Source organism: Rhipicephalus sanguineus, chromosome 9, assembly GCF_013339695.2.
Source record: "Rhipicephalus sanguineus isolate Rsan-2018 chromosome 9, BIME_Rsan_1.4, whole genome shotgun sequence".
Lineage (NCBI taxonomy): Eukaryota > Metazoa > Arthropoda > Arachnida > Ixodida > Ixodidae > Rhipicephalus > Rhipicephalus sanguineus.
In genome coordinates this window covers 59,915,387-59,932,848 of record NC_051184.2, presented here as the reverse complement: position 1 = coordinate 59,932,848, position 17,462 = coordinate 59,915,387, and the positions used below count along the sequence as shown (strand labels likewise).

Here is a 17,462-nt window from a genome sequence, read left to right as displayed (position 1 = left end):
CCAACACCGTCGCATGTAAATCATGCCGTTCATGATATGCATATCATCATTTTTATGTTATGACCTGTTGTTTATTATATTCGGCGTACAGCCATGTTACGCCATACCAATTTCGGTGTATATCGCACAAACAAAACGGCCAGGAGAGCACAAAGTCGTAGGTGGCTAGATAGATAGATAGATAGATAGATAGATAGATAGATAGATAGATAGATAGATAGATAGATAGATAGATAGATAGATAGATAGATAGATAGATAGATAGATGTCTACATTTCTCGTCTACACATCATCTTACCTTTCTTTACTAAATATTTTTTTTACCTTCTTGGCCTTCTCAAAACTAAAGTTTTTCAACACCAACCCAGCATTCGTACAGTGCAATACAGAACCGAAACCGAAACACAACAAGAGCTCGTGCGAAGGGCACGGAGGAAGATCAGCGCAGTCGCATTTTCAGCTTTGTTGAAACAGCTCATAGACGACGAGATAAAAGAAGGCACACGACAGGCAGCGCCTGTCCTGTGCCTTCTTTTACTTCGTCGTCGTCTGTGAGCGCTGTTTACAAAGATGAACGCATACCAACTCTCGCTTCCATTCTTATCATTTTGAGCGCACTTAAGAAACTAGGGTCTTAAAATCGTATTACATTTTCTTTAAAGGAACACGCCTTTACTTATAGGTACCTCAGATACATGATATTTACTTTTTGATCGACAAGTTCACGATAGCCGTACCAGTTCAAGACGGCTGGTTTGGGCAAGTGGTTCACTTTGGCCGAGGATCGAGGGAGTGCCAACAAACAGAATGGAACGATTAGTAAAAAAAAGTTGCGCAGCTAGCACTAAGTCATGCAAGGCTGTGTCACAGCAGAGATGGTGGGCATCTAGGTGGTCCTGGCTTGGCTAGACCTTTACCCTCTCGCCTCTCTCTTTGCCACCGCTTGCTATACTATACTATAAATAACTATGCCTTCTTGCTTTTCCTTTCTATCTTTTTTTGTGTGTGCCTATTTCTATCTCTTTCTCTCTCTGTCTATTACTTTCTGGGTTTTCCGTCTTTTCTCTTTATCGTCCCTTCCTTTCCCTCTATTGTTCTCTTCCTCTTCTTTTTATGCTTTTTTTAATCTCTCACTCTGTCTTTGCTGTGATTATGTCGCCTTCTACCTTTTTTAACACGAAAGTGTTTTATGCCGGGGTCCACCAAGACTTTCATGACGTATTTCCGTCACGGAAGCACGTCAGCAAAATGAACGCCATCAGACGGCAAGGAAAAAAAACTAAGAAAATGTTCCGTTGACGGGAGTCGAACCCACGACCTCTCGGTCTGCGACGATGGCTGGCGGGCTTTAGCCCACTGAGTTACCGCCATACACATTACGGAAGCTACATGAACGCGCCTTTTATCTTTAACACTTTCCTCTCACAGTGCTCTTGCATTGATGGATGAACTGATGGATGGTATGAGCGTCCCCTTTATAACGGGCCGGTGACATCTGTGCCACCAGGCTCGAAAAAAAAAAAAAACGCGCCGTTGCTGCGACCGTCCCATTCAGCGCGTTTCCAATACAAGTTTAATTTCGTCAACGCTTTAACACATCGTGAGGTGGCAGCTTTAGCCCAAGTCTCGCTCACAGCGTCCAACCATATGAAAAAATAGCTCTCCGACGCTCGCCTGGCTGTCGCGCCGCGTTCCCCGCTCGCCCTGTGAGAATTTACTGCCAGGCTAGAGGGAAGACACAACGCGCGGAGCGTTTCTCTTCGCGTTTCACGACGCTTTGGGGGAGTGCATACCGAGTATCAGTGTTTATTATGTGTTTGTTGATGCCACATTTGCGCGGGATTCGCCATATGCGGTGTCCACGTATATGTGAAAAACTTCAGCTACCGCCGCGGTTAAATCACGATCATAGGCGCTAGTCGTCGGTACGGAGATGTGCCACTAGGCGTCAACGTGAGTGCGTCCACATCAGGTGGTGCTACATCTGCCAAACAACAAGAGACAGTATACAAGCTCTGATATACCAATGCACTAAAGCAATCAAGTACTTCGGTGATGGCACGTTTCACTTTCGTGTTATACCGATTCCTATGACAGAGGGATCAACCAACTTTTTCCTCTCTACCCTCCCTTATACCCACCTTTCAAATTTCCAAGTCACTACTATTTCTATATCAGGCTCTACTCGCTACACTAGGCTTCCCTTGTAGCTGCTTAGCCTTGCCTATGCACTCCCTCTTTTCAGGCTTCGCTCTCTCAGCTAGGCTAGAAAGAGCGCGCTACGGATTCCTAGGGATTCTAGCCATGAGGCTTGCCCGATTGGCTTTCCTGTCATACTCTTGCAGGAGACGGCAATAGAATGCAGCCGGATGCTGCAAGTGATCAACAACTGCGATGCATTGCGTTGATATCGATTCTAAAGGGAAAGGAAATTTTAGTTCTTCACAGCTATATCCTTGCAAACGTGCCTTGTATAGAATCAAAAGGTTCTTGAAGACAGCGGCATTGTGACACGTTATTAACACATTTGACGTACTCCTTTTTTATTTTAACGCCGTTGTGTATATACATGTGACCGTTTCTTGTGATATGTGGACTGTTTGTTTCATGTCGTTAGCAACTGTAACTACAGGATGTGATCTGGACGTACGCGTTGCTGGGCTGTCGGTTCATGTTCAATGAATAATACACAGAATGTATGGCTGTTTATACGCAAAGAAATAAACGAGGGAAGAGATCAAGGGAGCGTTCCCCTTGACCCTTTCCCTCGTTTATTCTTTCCGCATAACAGTCATACCTTCTGTGTAGAACGTGAGGACTGAAGTGTAAGTTGCATGGGACAGCATCAGTTTTGTTAGTTCCTTTTTCTGATATCAGTATTCAGTTTCTTAGAGCTTATCCTTCAATGTCGCGGTGCTATTTATTATCGTATGCGATACAGAAACTGCACGTTATAATGCACCAGATACACATGTTGTAGGGTTACTGTGGTATTTAACGTGTATGTTGTATGCTCCACCTATTAAAAAAGTCCAGGTGTGGTCGGTGCTGTATTTGTGAAGCAGCTTATCCGTTTATAACAACATTGAAAAACATCTTGTCTGGCATTTCCACTTCATGTGTTGCAGACGAAAAATCCTGTCACAAACTATTAACGGTGTCTTTTATGTTCGAGCAAAAAAAGGGGGGGGGGGGGTTGGGCGTACATTACTCTCTGAAGGTTAGACACATACGAAAAATAAAAGTGAAACCGGGAGATCGATTATCTTCCCTAATCGAGTTAATAAGATGTTTGCATATAAGCATCCGCGTGAATCTTGACGAACAATTGAAAATTTGTTTGGAACATCGTTTGTGCACTGCGTAACTGCAGTGATTATCAGTGTACCTGCAAATATACATTCGTTTATGGCCTGGTTCACTGTACTAATAGCTTCTCACATATACGGATTAAGTTTTTATTCTTTCCTTTACCATTTTTGTTGCGTGAGCAAGACGTGAAGTGAGGTAGCAAAGAACTAACTATAGACTTACCCTCGAAATAAGGAACCAGGCATACCGACGGTTGTCCCACTTGTTTCTGTGAATCTGGAGGAAAATGCAAGAATAAGGCACACGTGAAATGAACCTCGATGCTCCACAATTGTACAGAGCACGTGCTCTTTTCAAAATCATCTACAAAAATTGGAACAGCTACGCGCTATTGGTAGGAAGACTGAGGAAATAGCAGAGCTGGTGGCGTTCCCATCCTCCTTTCCATCCTCCTCACCTTCACTTACCTATCTTACCCCTTGCTATTCTATACTATACTATACTATACTGTACTATACTATACTATACTATCCCCATCAGTCACGAATTATGATGCACTGTCTGCAAATGCGTCAAATTCGCATGGCATAATTCGAAGACACTCAGTATTACATTCCAAGAAAGAAAATGAAGGAATGCGTTGTTTTGTGTGAGTTTCAGTAATTATTGTTAATTAGTGTGTGACTAATTATCCAATTGTACTGCCAAGACTCAGCTTCAATACTCGCATAAAAAGAATCAACTATTAGATCCGAAGTGCCTGTACAGTTTGTTTTTTGGTTGTGTTCGCTTCGAGCGGAGCAAAAAAATACTCTTGACGTTAGTCCTCGAACGCGGCACGTCGAACGATCGTCTAATATGGTAGTGTCTCCAGCAAAGTGATCATCTGCAGCAATACGCAGCGCAATGAAGTTAAATGACCGCTAGTTGTCCACTCAGGAAGCCTGCACGAATGTGCACACTGAGTTTCAGGCCATTTGAAGGAACACCCGGCGTGTGACTCTCCTCCGAAGTTCGCGTACACAATTGTGTACACCGTGACTGAAGGGCTGTACTATACTATACTATACTATACTATACTATACTATGCATGGCTATGCTATGCTTCACCCTTTACCTTCCTACCTTCCCTTCTCCTCACCCTCAAATCCCTTTCCCACCTCCTTGATATACTACAGTATACGTGGCTAAGGCAGGCTTTTTTTGTCTCTCTTTCTTTGTTTCTCTCTTCTTTCTTTCTCTTTCTGTGTTGCTCTCTGTTTTTTCTATCTCTTTTCTGTGTGCGTTTTTTCTTTCTTTTTATCTGTTTCTGTCTTTCTTTTTTCTTTCTAACTCTTTCTTTCTCTCTCTCTTTCTTTCTCCTCTCTCTCTGTACTCGTTCTCTCGCCCATCCGACTTATTACATCCCACGCCGGACAAGTCGGAGCACGTGTTCTGGGAGCGGAGGAGAAGATAGGAGGAGGAGGTAGTGATGCAGAACTATCGATGGTACTATCGATACTATCGATAGCTGAGTCACTATCGAACTATCGATGGTGAAAAATATACTATAGATAGCGCTATCGATAGTAAAAAATTCGATGGTACTACCGATAGTACAAAATTAACAGCGCGGACTCACTGCAGAATAAACTTGGTTCCCCGCGCACGTGGAACATGTTGGAGCCGGAGGAGCAGGCTGAAGGGCAAGAAAGTTGACATGATTGTGTTCTTCACCAGAGCGCTGTGCTGACACATGATCATAAAGTCAAACTGTTCAGCTGTAACGGAAAGGGAAGCCTTTACATGTGGTGGGACTGCGGGGCTTCAAATTGATATTGCATTTTATGACTTCAAGATAAAAAGATATCAAAAAGTTAAGTGTAAAGTGTAACTGGTTGCTGTTGGATACGAATTTATTGATGGATATATTCCGCATTTTCACTGCGTAAATAATTCATTTCTCTGCCGAAAATTGCTCATAAATTAAGCGAAGCTGGTAATAGGCCATCGCAAATATTTTGGCAATATGGCCGGCCAGCAACCGCATCATTATTCACACCACTATCGATAGGTATTGTCACGTGGTTGTGACGGTGAAGAATGCTGCAGCAAGGACTGGGAAATACGGAGCTCTATATTTGAGCGAACTTGTGCCCAGAAATCAAAACCTCAAAACACAAGCGACACATGCTGCGTACTGATAGCGGCGGGAGCAGCCGTCAGCGGTTGAGTAATCTGATCATCGGTGGAACGCGTCGTCTTCTATACATCAGTCATCAAACATTCCTGCGTTATTGCTGGTGCTCGCGTAAGTTCTCTAATAAACTTGACTATCGCGTCCGGCGCGTATTCTTAGCAGAATAATCTTGTGAAGCTTCTCAAACATTACGGCGCGGTGTGCGTCAAACGTCGCTAACAGCCTTTGTGGGTGAAACCCGAATACGTCAAAACAAAGCAATAAACACGCGGCGCTGTAACATCGCTATAGTAATATTAACGATGGTACTACAGATTGCACCATCGATAGTTTGCCGAAAGTAGCACTATCGATAATTTGTTTATACTATCGATGGTCAATTTACCGATGGTTCTGCATCACTAAGAGGAGGACGAATAGATCATGTGCCAGCCGAGTTATCGCAACCACGATGATGACAGTTTTTGTTCGCGTCTAAGAGACTTTTTCCAAGCATAAACGGCCCCGCTGTTGAGGTGTTCTCGTAACTTCTAACTTGTTGAAGTTGTCGCAACTTCAAAAATTCATGATGTAGTCCAAGCACTTCATTTTGATGTTTCCTTGCAATGCTCTGTCGCGAGCGTGGCACCTCGTTGTTAGAACAGAGTCATTTCGATCATGTAAAAAGACGGAATTTCGTATGTTACGACATTTACAGTCCGTGTATTTTAATGAGCACATTTTAGTGGTTTGAGAATAAGTTCGGCTTTTCTTTGAATGTCAGGAGTGGTACATCGTTGGCTATAATGCTTCGGTTAGGGTGCGCATTCCAGCATAACTATCTTTCTGAAATGGCAATAATTAGCCTCAGTGTATAATTTTTTTTAGCTAGCTGTGTTTACTTAGTACTTGTGCTGCTCCTCCAAGTAGCAGGAAATTTTTCGTCTTTTATGGAAGCCTTTTGACGTCACTTTAATAAAACAGTGTGCATTCGTCCAAGTCCATTGACACATTTGACCAAATCCATTTGAAAAGAGAACTACGCAAGTGGAAATTACGTGATTTTACACAAGTTCTTTCCCTCTATACATGTAGCGCTCGGTATGTTAACTTTCACTTTAAGGACAAAGGTGTTACAGATGCGGTATTATATTTACACCAATCCAATACTGGTGACTCAACACAACACGTACGTTTTGCAGCACCCTGCATTCTACAGCACATTGAGGTGACCAAACAGCCGCGTTACGACTGAAAATGGTACCAGCAAAACTTTACGACATTTTCTTTTTATTACATCTACAAAAGCAGCAATCGGTAAAACCAAACAAGGAAGATTTTCAGCTGCTGGCTATTTCAACATAGCTATCTTCAAACTTGCATATGCAGAGTAGTATGCTTGATCAAATTACAAGCAATAATGTTGGTTTCTGGGGTACGCAGCAGGGACTCAAACATGTGCTACTCACACAATTTTTATTTGAAGCTTTAATTATGATGTAGCTATTCTGTGGCACGCATTAATCATAACGATGTTTCTTGCTGAGGTACAGTGCATCACACACTTTTGATGTGGATTCGTAGGAGCTGAAGTACTCTGTTAACCAAGAAATCGAGAATATTCACAGATATCAAAACTATAATGTGGATCCTCCTGTGAGGACATAAGTTTCCTTCAAATTAGCGCGATGCTTGTGGAACAATGTCCCTCATGGTCTCTAGAGCACTGCGAAAGCTGAAATTGAGCCCTTGCAAAACATATTCCACGGCAGCGCCTAGATCGCTATAGGTGTCGTGAAGACATGCTCGTGCATTACACAAAACGCCCGTTGAACAGAACCTCAAAGCGCACGGGAGATTCAATAGCACTTGCACCACAGCAGACGACATTGCGCACATTTGCGCGGTGCAACGAACGAAGGCTCTCACCAGATCCCAAGGCTAGGTTCAACGTGTCGCTGCTGCCAAGAACGAAGAAGTTCCACACGTCAGTCGAGCGAATGAGCTTCACTTGTCTCTTGAAGTCCTCACTGGTGCCGTCGGTCTCTTGCATGATGTGTCTAGTCGGTAAATTTTCCAGCAGTCGCGCGTACTTGTGGTCAATGACTGGAACGATAGAGTCATGACAGTAGGTAGTCATGTTATTGATAGACAGCTTTAAAATACGCGGTAATGTTTTCTTGATTCTACATTGTGCGTTGAGCGACAAATACAGGCACGGGAGGCTAAAAAGCACATCTATGCTTTTTTAGCCTGTGAGAGACCATTTGGACTTCGGCAACATTACCAGACAGTTAAAGCCTCTTGGAACAGTGCTGGCGTCCTAAATATGTTATAGTAATCCGCGTTTGTTTACTGAAACTCTAACAGGGCCGCGTTAAATCTTAAAGCTTGGGAGAGTCATTAACATGGTTTCTAAAATCCAGTTGCAAATTTCATCTTTCTTCAAACTTGTTTCGTTTCTGCTGAGCGCCAGTCGTTTGGGGATGGTGACATGAAAAGAAAAGCTTGCTTGTGACACTCAAAACCACGCGTGTTGTTGAGATAACCACGCACTAACTACTTAGTAGCTTCACGAATGCCTCCTAGACTGGATGCCTACGACGTGAGCCGGAAAGCTGATTCCCAGCCCTCTCCTGTTCTCTCCTCCTCCGCTACACCAAGAAGTGTCGGCTACGAGCGCTCGCTGCGGCGGCCGCTTTAAACCTTCATGCTCTCCGAGATTAAAAGCAATGTCTACTGCTGTCCAGGGGCAGCACTCACCGAAGCGGCCGTGCCATTGGTTGTGGTGGCGTCACTTCCGACTCCAGCGGAAGTAGTGTCGGCTGCGAGCGCTCCTTGCGGAGAGCACACTGAACTACGAGGAACCTCCCGTCCCAATGGGAAACCGAGCGACGTCGCAGGCATATTTCTAGAGGAGGCGTTGGCTCCACCGATCACACGCCTAACTAGTAAGCACTGCGCCATAAACTTATTCGGCTCGGATATCCAGGATCGAGACGGGCCAACCCTTTCCCTAAGGCCTTCCCGCAGGTATTCAGTGTGCCGCATGACAATCTGATCTAATTATTTTTTAAATGATTTCAACAGGGCATCTTGCTAAGTTACATAGCCACTCACTGAAGAGATGAATATTCTTAAGCACGTGGTGTCACTGGTGCCAACGTTTCCTCAAGTGATCTTGTCTACTGCCTTGAAGAATACGAAACCACTCGTCTAAACCTCAGCTCCAGCGACACCCCGGGTTTTGAAAATATCCGTAACTTCAAGAAGCTTTCATCGTTTCCTGTTTGAAAAACCCACTCACTGACGCTTCTGTCGTAGATGATGCCGGCTGTGGCGAGGTCCATCTTCTCACAGAGGCCCCGGATCACCTGCGTGTAGACTTCTCCCGGTGGTGTTATGTGGATCAAGTACTGTTCCTCGAGCGTTGTCAGTCGATCCCAGCCGCTCAGCGTGTAGTCGCTGTGCACGCCGTACGTGAGGCTGAGCGTGGGCAGCCCCATCCGGCGTGCCGTGTAGCGCACCGCCGTCGACAGCTTGTGCACGGTGCTGCCCGGTGTGCGCACGGCGTCGATCAGCACGTCCGGCTTCGGACCAGCGAAGATGGCGTTGCACACTGCATTTCACCCATTCATGCTTCGTGTTTTTTAAAAGACGAAAGTTTTGTAGATGTCATGAGTACAAAAATTCAGGGCGACCCTGATCATTGATTCAGGTGCCTAATAGTGGCATTAGCCTTCCGCGTTTGTGTGCTCTGCCGAAGCGAATCTCATAGGCCACGTAAAAAGAAGCGCGTGGTTGAGATCCGCTCCGCCAGGTGCCGCAACGATCCCAGCTGCTCACAAGAATGACGTCTGCTCTTTGAATAAAATCAATCTCTCATTCCTCATTAACTATCCTGACAGTTAGTTGGCCCTTATCCTAAGTCGATTTACGCTCCGATGTCATGTGTATACAGTATATCTCTTATCTTGTACCAGAACGATCTATTTTGTAGCAGTTACATTCTTTAATACTATTTTTCCGAATAGTCGAAACATCGGAGGTTAATGCTCGGCCGGAAGTGCTTGGAAGAGGAGCAAGAATGTGACTCGTTGAGTGTGCCACTAAATAGTATCAACGTCCGGTGTCGAACGCCGTCGGTGGGAACCCGAATGGTACCAAAAGCCACGTGACCATGCGATCGCGTACCGTGAAGACATGACCTGATGACGTCAAGTTATGACGTCATGCGATGGTCTCAGCAGATGACTTGGTCGCTTGCGCAATGATGGGCCAATTTTGGAGGTAGTGCAACACTAAGTGCAGTGCAGGAAACCTCAAAAAAAACACGGTTGATCCCTCCGTCACAGGAATCGGAATAACACGAAAGTAAAGCGTGCCCTTACAGAAGTAACTGAATGCTTACTGTACATTGATATAAGAAAATTTGCACAATGTATATTGATGTCTGGCAGCTAATGGCGCCATTTAACGTGTATGCACCCACTTTGGTGATTGGTGGTACATCTCCATCCCGATAACTAACTCCTCTGCGAAATGATTAAACAAACCCTTGTGGTACCTGTAGTAGTTAGCGGTGAAAGCGTAATCAGAGAACTAAGGTGTGATAGCCAGAAGAGCGTCGCATATTGGACGCACGGCCGAACTAGAGGGAAACGCAAAGCGCGTCGTGCCGCCCCGGTAGCCCGGCCGCGATTTTTCTCGGGGCGAGCGCGTGAGCATGGAACGCGGTGTTACAGCCAGGTGAGGCAGGCGCGCGTCGCAGAGCTATTTTTACTTTGTGTTTAGCGTGATTGCTGAGCGAGGCCGACGCTTTTACGACGCTTAGGCAAAGGTTGCCACCTCGCGATGTGTTAAGGCATTGACAAAATTGAACTTCTATTGAAAACGCGCCGAATGGGGCGGACGCGTAACGCGTTGCAGGTGCTAGTCGCGGAGGCCACAGCAATGACGAATTACTTTACCTTACCACTCCCAGAGGTCAACACCACCTAGCCGACCGGGAGAGTGGTAGATATAAAAGACGCGTTCGTAAAGCCTCCAGAGTCTGCGGCCGTGGCGCAGTGGATAACGTGCCCGGCATCTGCTGTTGCGGACCGAGCGGACGTGGGTTCGATGCCCGTTGACGGTACCTTTTTTTCTTTGCCATCTGATTGTGTATATTTTTTCGACGTCATTTCCGTGACGGAAATACGTCACTTAAATCTTGGTGGACCCCGGCATAAAACACTTTCGTGTTACAAAAAAGGGGGGGGGGTTACAGGTGAGCAATGCCGTGGACTGCGAGCGTGAAAGGAATATTTCGAGTGTCTACTTAGTGCATGAGTTTGCGCTTGCGCTCCCCTTAGCGCTTGCTAAAGAGGCTGTAAACCCGTAGCTATCCACTCCGCTTCTGTGTGCAATGAAGCTTCCCGGCACGTCTATCGTTGGAATGAAACGCGTGTCGTTAATGCTTTAGATGTTGTCTCATTTACTAAGGCTGTTGATAGGGTTCGAAATTTCAGGTTTTATCGTTAGCGGCAGTGTGTCGGAACGGAACGAAAACTAAGAACTAAGAACGAAACAAAACGATTTTTTTGACCTGAACGAAAACGTAACGGAAACTTTATCTATTATTTTGTTTCGGAGTGAAACCGAAATTTTTAAAATCGTTTTTCGGTTCACGAGAAAACTTGGCAATCCGGAACAACTGAGGTCATGCAACGTGAGCAGTTATGGATATCTCAGGGTACAGTGTTAGCGCGTACCTGGGGCAGGAATTCCAAAGCAAAGATATGTTCAAATTGTGCGAAAAACAAAAACAGTGGCAACCAGAGATGTTTATATTAACGCAAGTCGACTTTTGCGTGCCTCTCACGCAGGCCAGCGTCGAGAGGGCATTCTGGGCGCTGAAGTTTGTTATAGCGAAAGCTGTTATGAGATCAGAACAGCCGACTTGGGCGCCATATAATTGTCCACCGCCGCCACCACCGGTGTCCGTAACCGCTCTCGCGTGAAATAAGAAAAAAATGAAATGGGAAACAACTTTCTACGTTCGAATAGGATCTGAACCCGCGCCCTCTGCGTGGCAGTTGAGTATTCTACCACAGTGTCACGCTGGTGCTTGTAAAGCCTGCGCAAAAGTCGTTTATACAGGCGTCATGCCGGGCAAGCAATCGTGTTAGCATGAGTAATATAGCGTGGCAGAAGAGTAACATAACGACCTGACGTCACACAATGCGAATTGCGCAACAAGTCGGTCGTTGAATGCTTCCAACCCATTACAAAGGGCTGAGCCATAATTATTCATCATCATCAGCCACAACACAAAGTGCACTTAATGCCTTACATATGTGTCGCGGGTACTACGATTCTCCGAAGAATGACGAAATGTGGCATAGTGGGTGCTTCCCTACTCCAGAAAAATTACGATGCTTTATGGCCTAGTGGGTACTTTGCATGTCTACTTGTATTAGTTGCCCCAAGAGAGTCTACAAATGGCTCTAGAAAGGCCGCTATTGCAGCTTTCGCTATGGCTGTGCTGCATGTTCCGCGCAGGCCTGGGCGATTTTCTTCTTTTTTTTTATCAGAACAGCAGTCTCGCACATCAAAGTACACTCAATGACGTGCTGATTCTGGGATCGTGCTCACTCCCTTGACACAAAGCATTGAGCCCGCTAAATAAATTCGTAATTCACTATTGAAGAAATAAATACTATGACTTTGAACAGTACTGGTTTGTGCTAGTTGGTAGGAATTTATTTATTGATGTATGTATTTATTTATTTATTTATTTATTTATTTATTTAAGTATTTATTTATTTATTTATTTATTTATTTATTTATTTATTTATTTATTTATTTCCAATACCTCAAAGGCCCCTATTTAGGGGTTTTTACATGAGGGGTGGGCAGTAGATTAACATAGCACAAGTTTTACAACGTCTTCTTTGAAGAGTATCGAACTGGAGTGGTGCACGGTGCTGAATTCGTGGTATAGTTACTTCCACTCCTCAGAAGAACGTGGGAGGAACGTGTTTTACCCCTGACCCACAACCGAAACGGAAAACATTTCGTCCCGACACCCTGATTAGCGGCACAATGATACATTTATGAAAGCTCGTGTGACATGTGTTCGAAAATGAACATTTATAGCCTTTGTAGTAGGTATCGCAAATAGACTTGGAAGTCCGCGCTTGTCCTGTGTTATTGTGCCGTCTTTGTCTGTATTTCTCACGCTGCTTTGAACGTTCAAATGCGCGCCAACTGGCCAAAAAGCAGTTTTATGGTACGAAGTTATTTTGCTTAAAGCCAAGCCCCGTTTCTTGCTACACCGCCACCCTGAACTAGCGCCGAAGTATACGACAGTCGACAAACAATGCTATCAAGGTGGAAACCCAATGTTCTATTTTAGATGCGAAGCATCTTATGGCGGAGTTCAAACCGGTGGTGTGCGGCGTGACCACCCTTACTACGCATGCGCAAACCCCCTCCACAACCACTTCTCCACTCCCCCTCCTCTTTACCCCTCTCCCCATTTCCCCCTCCCCCTTTCCTTCTTTCTCCTCTCCATTCCCTTTCCCCTCACATGCCGAAACGCTGCTTCGCATCGCCTCATGGTCCCTATTTAGCGGGAGATGGTGATCTTTTCCAAATGTTCATTACGAAGACCAGCCAAGCTGAGTGGCGCACTCCCGTCTCTGCTTGCGTCGGCGTTCTTCATAAGCGCACTGCTACTCGGGCGTTCTCCCTCGCAATTAGCTTTCGACCCATACTGCCACGCGCGACCACGACAGCGGAGAGCCTAGAATCGACTGGCGCGACGAAATGCGTGTGAAGGGTGTACTGCTCCACTGATGCTGGCTGCACCTGTTGTAGTGTTGCGTTGCCTGCGGGATCTGTACACCTTCCACCGATCGACGGTGTGAGTTGATGGTGTCATCATGTGACGTCATCAAGTGATGTCGTGATGTCCCAAATCTTGGTGACTTCTGATTTGACCATGACGTTACACGATTACGTCATTATGCGACGTCATTGCTCGTTCGAAGTAGGTCACGAGGTTTTTTTTTTTCTTTTTTTTTCTCTTGGTAGACGGACGCGGAGGGATGCCGCAAATTCAAGTCGTGCCATTTGCAGCTGCTCCGTAAAAAAAAACTCACTGCAAATATTCTACCACCTGCTATCTATCTCGCGTGCCCTTTTGCCTTTGCGTGGTCGTCGAAAGCCCGGCACTTCCAGGTTACGAACGGCGTCCGCTATCAGCGCTACATATCTTGATGGGAAAGCAGCGAGCGCCCGCGTTTCGGGGAAAAGAAACGCGAGCACGACAGAAACGGTTATTCTTGTGGGATAGAAAGATGCACCGAGTAAAGCCCTTTTCTAGAGCGCGGAGCTTCACGCGCGTGAGGTGTTATTCGGCTCCCGGGCGTCGGCAGGGGTGCAAAGGGGCACTTGCCCCCCTCGAGCCGCACCAGCACTTCGCCCCACGCAAGCTACGCCAGAGTTTTCCCCCTCCCACAGCCACAATGGAACACAGGTTTGCGCGGGTGTGCATAGCTGCCCCAAATTTAATTGCCACTACTCCGAAATTTTGAGAGAGAGAGAGAATAAACTTTATTGTGAACTGACCAGAAAGTTTTCATAGAAATTATAAAGAAATACTCCCTCTATCCCAACCTATCTTTCTTCACCGCAGTTGTAAATTATTGTCAGTGAAGGAAGGAAGGAAGGAAGGAAGGAAGAAACAAGCGGAAAGACAGGAAGGTTAGCCAGTTCTTAGACCGGCTGGCTACCCTGTGCTGGGGGAAGGGGCAAGGAGCACAAAAGATGATAGAAGAGAGATGTTACAAAAAAAGGAAAGCAAGAAAAGGAAAGAGAGAGAGAGAGAAAAAAAAAAAAAGAAAAGGGGAATATGACACTGCTTAGAGTCTGTCTCTAAATTGTCAGTGAAGTTTAAAACAGCGGCAATAGAGATGACTGCCGTAGTTTTTTTTAAGTGTAAAGGCGAGAGCGTTGCTTTGGCCATAGCTTTGTCGCCGAGTTTACTGTTGCGGCAAAATCTTGCCAATATGGGGCCCTCTAGAGCCGCATGGAGTGCACCTTATGGATTCTCGTGTTCCATGTGCCCTTCACTTTCTTCACTTTCCCGCACGACCTTCTCTCCTCCTGAAGTACAGGGTAGCCAATTGGAGATCTGCTCTGGTTAAACTCCCTGTCTTCCCTTTCCCTCCCTGATTGGTTTTGGTCGGCATGAGCGCGGAGACCAGGCGGCTCTGGTGGCCATGATGTTGTCTCGCTTGAGCTCGCCGTGCTCACTCCGCTGCCGCTCTCTTTCAATTTAGCGTGGTCGGAGATTTGGGCGCCATCTATAGTCTATCGGCCGTCGACGTTCGGTCGCTAAACATTCGCTTTCCGAATACCCGGTTTCCAAAAGTTCGCTTTTCGAAACACCACGTGCTCAGCCTCGAAGATGACTTGAAGGATAAACTTGTCGTCAAGTTGATTGAACATATCGTAAAGAAACAGTTCGAAAGACGAGAACAGAAAAAAGGCGCACACACAACCACACGTAGCGCTACGGGTGGTTGTTTGTGTGCCGTTTCCCGTTCTCGTCTATCGCGCTGCTCGCATACTAACTTGGAGATGACGTAATTCGCGTGCCGTTTACGTTTATTTCTGCCAGGACTTTCAGATGGGGACGGCGGGCTCGAACGATGAGCCGAGTAACGCAGCTCGCAACAAAACCCTCACCTAAGTTATATTGCAACAGTGTCACCGTGCTTGCAGTGTGTGCACTTGATCAAAGTGACGAGTTGGGCGTCTTGGTAATCTTTTCAAATTACGGCAGCGCAGAAAAACCGACAAGGACGGAACAAGACGACAAGGGCGAGCGCTGATGCACCGTGGTGTTAAGTCTCGCGAAATGACGCAGTAACGAGAGCCGCCAAGGTATGGTTCCAACGCTTACCGTCTACGACGTTGTTCACTTCTTCCGGGTCTAGTTCGACCAAAGAATAGGTCACGGCTGGGTCGGTGGTCTTCTTGAGCGTCTCGGTTATCATGACCGTCGCCACATTGTTTCCCTTCTCCACCACAACGACTGCAAGCGTGAAAAAACAAAAACGAAAAAGAAAGTGTATTAATTTTAAAGGTGTCGACATGCTTCGTTCTTCACGTACGCTACAGGAAATTAAGCGATAAGAAGCAGAGCAGCTTTTAACACAGCGTTTCACGAATATCAGCTCCACACATGTCAGCGTGCAAACTCTTGGTTGTCTCTAATCGATATTTCAGAATTAATCTTCTACAGCGAAACGTTTTATCAGATCACGACGATAGCCGATTTTGGTGGCCTAGTTGCTCGCCGCCGCCGCCGGTGTCCGTAACCGCTATCGCGCACAATAAGAAAATGATATCCAGGATCCCGCGGAATTTCAACCCAGTTTGCGATAGAATCGAATTGCGGAGGCAGTCCAGTATCCTACCACACAGCCACGTAGCTGCTTGAAACTCCTTCGCAAAAAGACCCTATACAGGCGTCATTTCGGTCAAGGAATCACGTTAACGGACATAATATAACGTGGTCGAAGATTAATATACCAAACAGTCGTCACAGAATTTTAATAATGAGCGGGCGGTTTAAAGCTTCCCACCCAATATAAAGGGCTCAGCAATAGTTCTTCAGCCACAGGATCAATAAGTGCACATAATGCATTAGAGGTGTGTAGCGGGTTCTTCGTTTCTCCGCAGACAAATGAAAAAGAAAAAAAAAAAACTAACAGCGTTTCTCACACATCCGCCTTAGTCGACTCGAAGGCCAAATCCATCTTTTTTTTTTCTTCTGCGTCGTTTTATTGAACCTCCCGCAGCCCCGTCCGAAATGTTTCTGCGCTTCACGTTGCTTTGCGCAGCCTCTGGGATCAGCTCACGCTTGACCAAGCAACGATGTCATGTGATGACGTCACCATGTTGCGCCACGCCACGTGACGTCATGATAACGTTACAGTGACGTCATAAATTTTTGCGATCTATGCCGTTATGATGACGCCATATGGTGACGTCATCAGGGGATGATGATCTTTTGCATCACTCACGTTGACGCCGCCGATGGGGGACGCGGGTCAGCGGTCAATTTTCGCGTTTGATGAGGCATCTAAGGCCTTAAAAATGACATAGTGAGTACTTTCCTACCTTGTAAAACTATGACGATTTATGGCGTTGTGGGCAACTAGCAACTATGCATTGTAGTATTCGCCCCAAGAGAGTTCACTATGGGGTCTAGAAAGGCCGCCCTTCCAGCTTTCGATGTGACTGTGCTGCGTGTTCCGCGCAGGCCGGACGTTTTTCGCGGAAAGTCAGCACTCCTATCATGCACATGTATCGCCATGATTCTTTATTTCCACGCTCAATTTACTGAAACGCGTATGAAGCGCGTAGTAAAGTCGGAGACATGAGACTTACCAAAACGCAACGGTCCCTGATCCGCCACGGCCACCAAAGCGACAGCGAGTAACGCTGCGGCGATGGTGGCTTTCTTGGTAGCTGCCACCGTCATTTCTGCGGCGAGGCGGCGAGCCTTCATCTCCTCGGAATGCGATTGGCCAAGGTGCACCTGTACGAGACGCAGTTGGTCAGAATGCAGAGATGAAAGAAATTATGTTCCATATCTGATGCGTTCTGTATGCGATTTCAGTAACTTCACACGTTTCCTTACGGTACATCAAGAAATTGGACACCAACGTATCAGCGTTCCGTCGTTGTCTCCCTTTGAAAAGGAGTATACACTTCGAGCTGATAAGATGATTGAGCTTGGTTCACATCTTGTAGGCTCTTTGGCTGTGGTATTTTGCGATTGCTTGAGGGTTTGTTAAACGAAGCGTCGGAATAATAAAATTCGGTTGCGAGTGTGCGCTTGCCCGTGTTATTTCTTTCGTCCATGTTCCTTCTTCTCGACTCAAAATTCCTTCTCTGACTAACGTAATCCGTGTATTTTCCATAAATTTGG

The 17,462-nt window shown here is 46.0% G+C and overlaps 1 protein-coding gene across 1 annotated transcript in view; it reads right to left on the bottom strand.

Annotated features, from left to right (window-relative positions):
- LOC119405565 (ionotropic receptor 25a-like) overlaps positions 1-17,462 on the bottom strand; it is a 172,944-nt gene that overhangs the window by 59,615 nt on the left and 95,867 nt on the right. Inside the window, exons 2-5 of the mRNA XM_049419442.1 lie at positions 8,778-9,089; positions 7,400-7,576; positions 7,036-7,067; positions 3,535-3,588 (exon numbers count right to left, since the gene is read on the bottom strand). Of these exons, the coding sequence (XP_049275399.1) occupies positions 3,535-3,588; positions 7,036-7,067; positions 7,400-7,576; positions 8,778-9,089 (575 nt within the window). The remainder of the gene's footprint in view (positions 1-3,534; positions 3,589-7,035; positions 7,068-7,399; positions 7,577-8,777; positions 9,090-17,462) is intronic.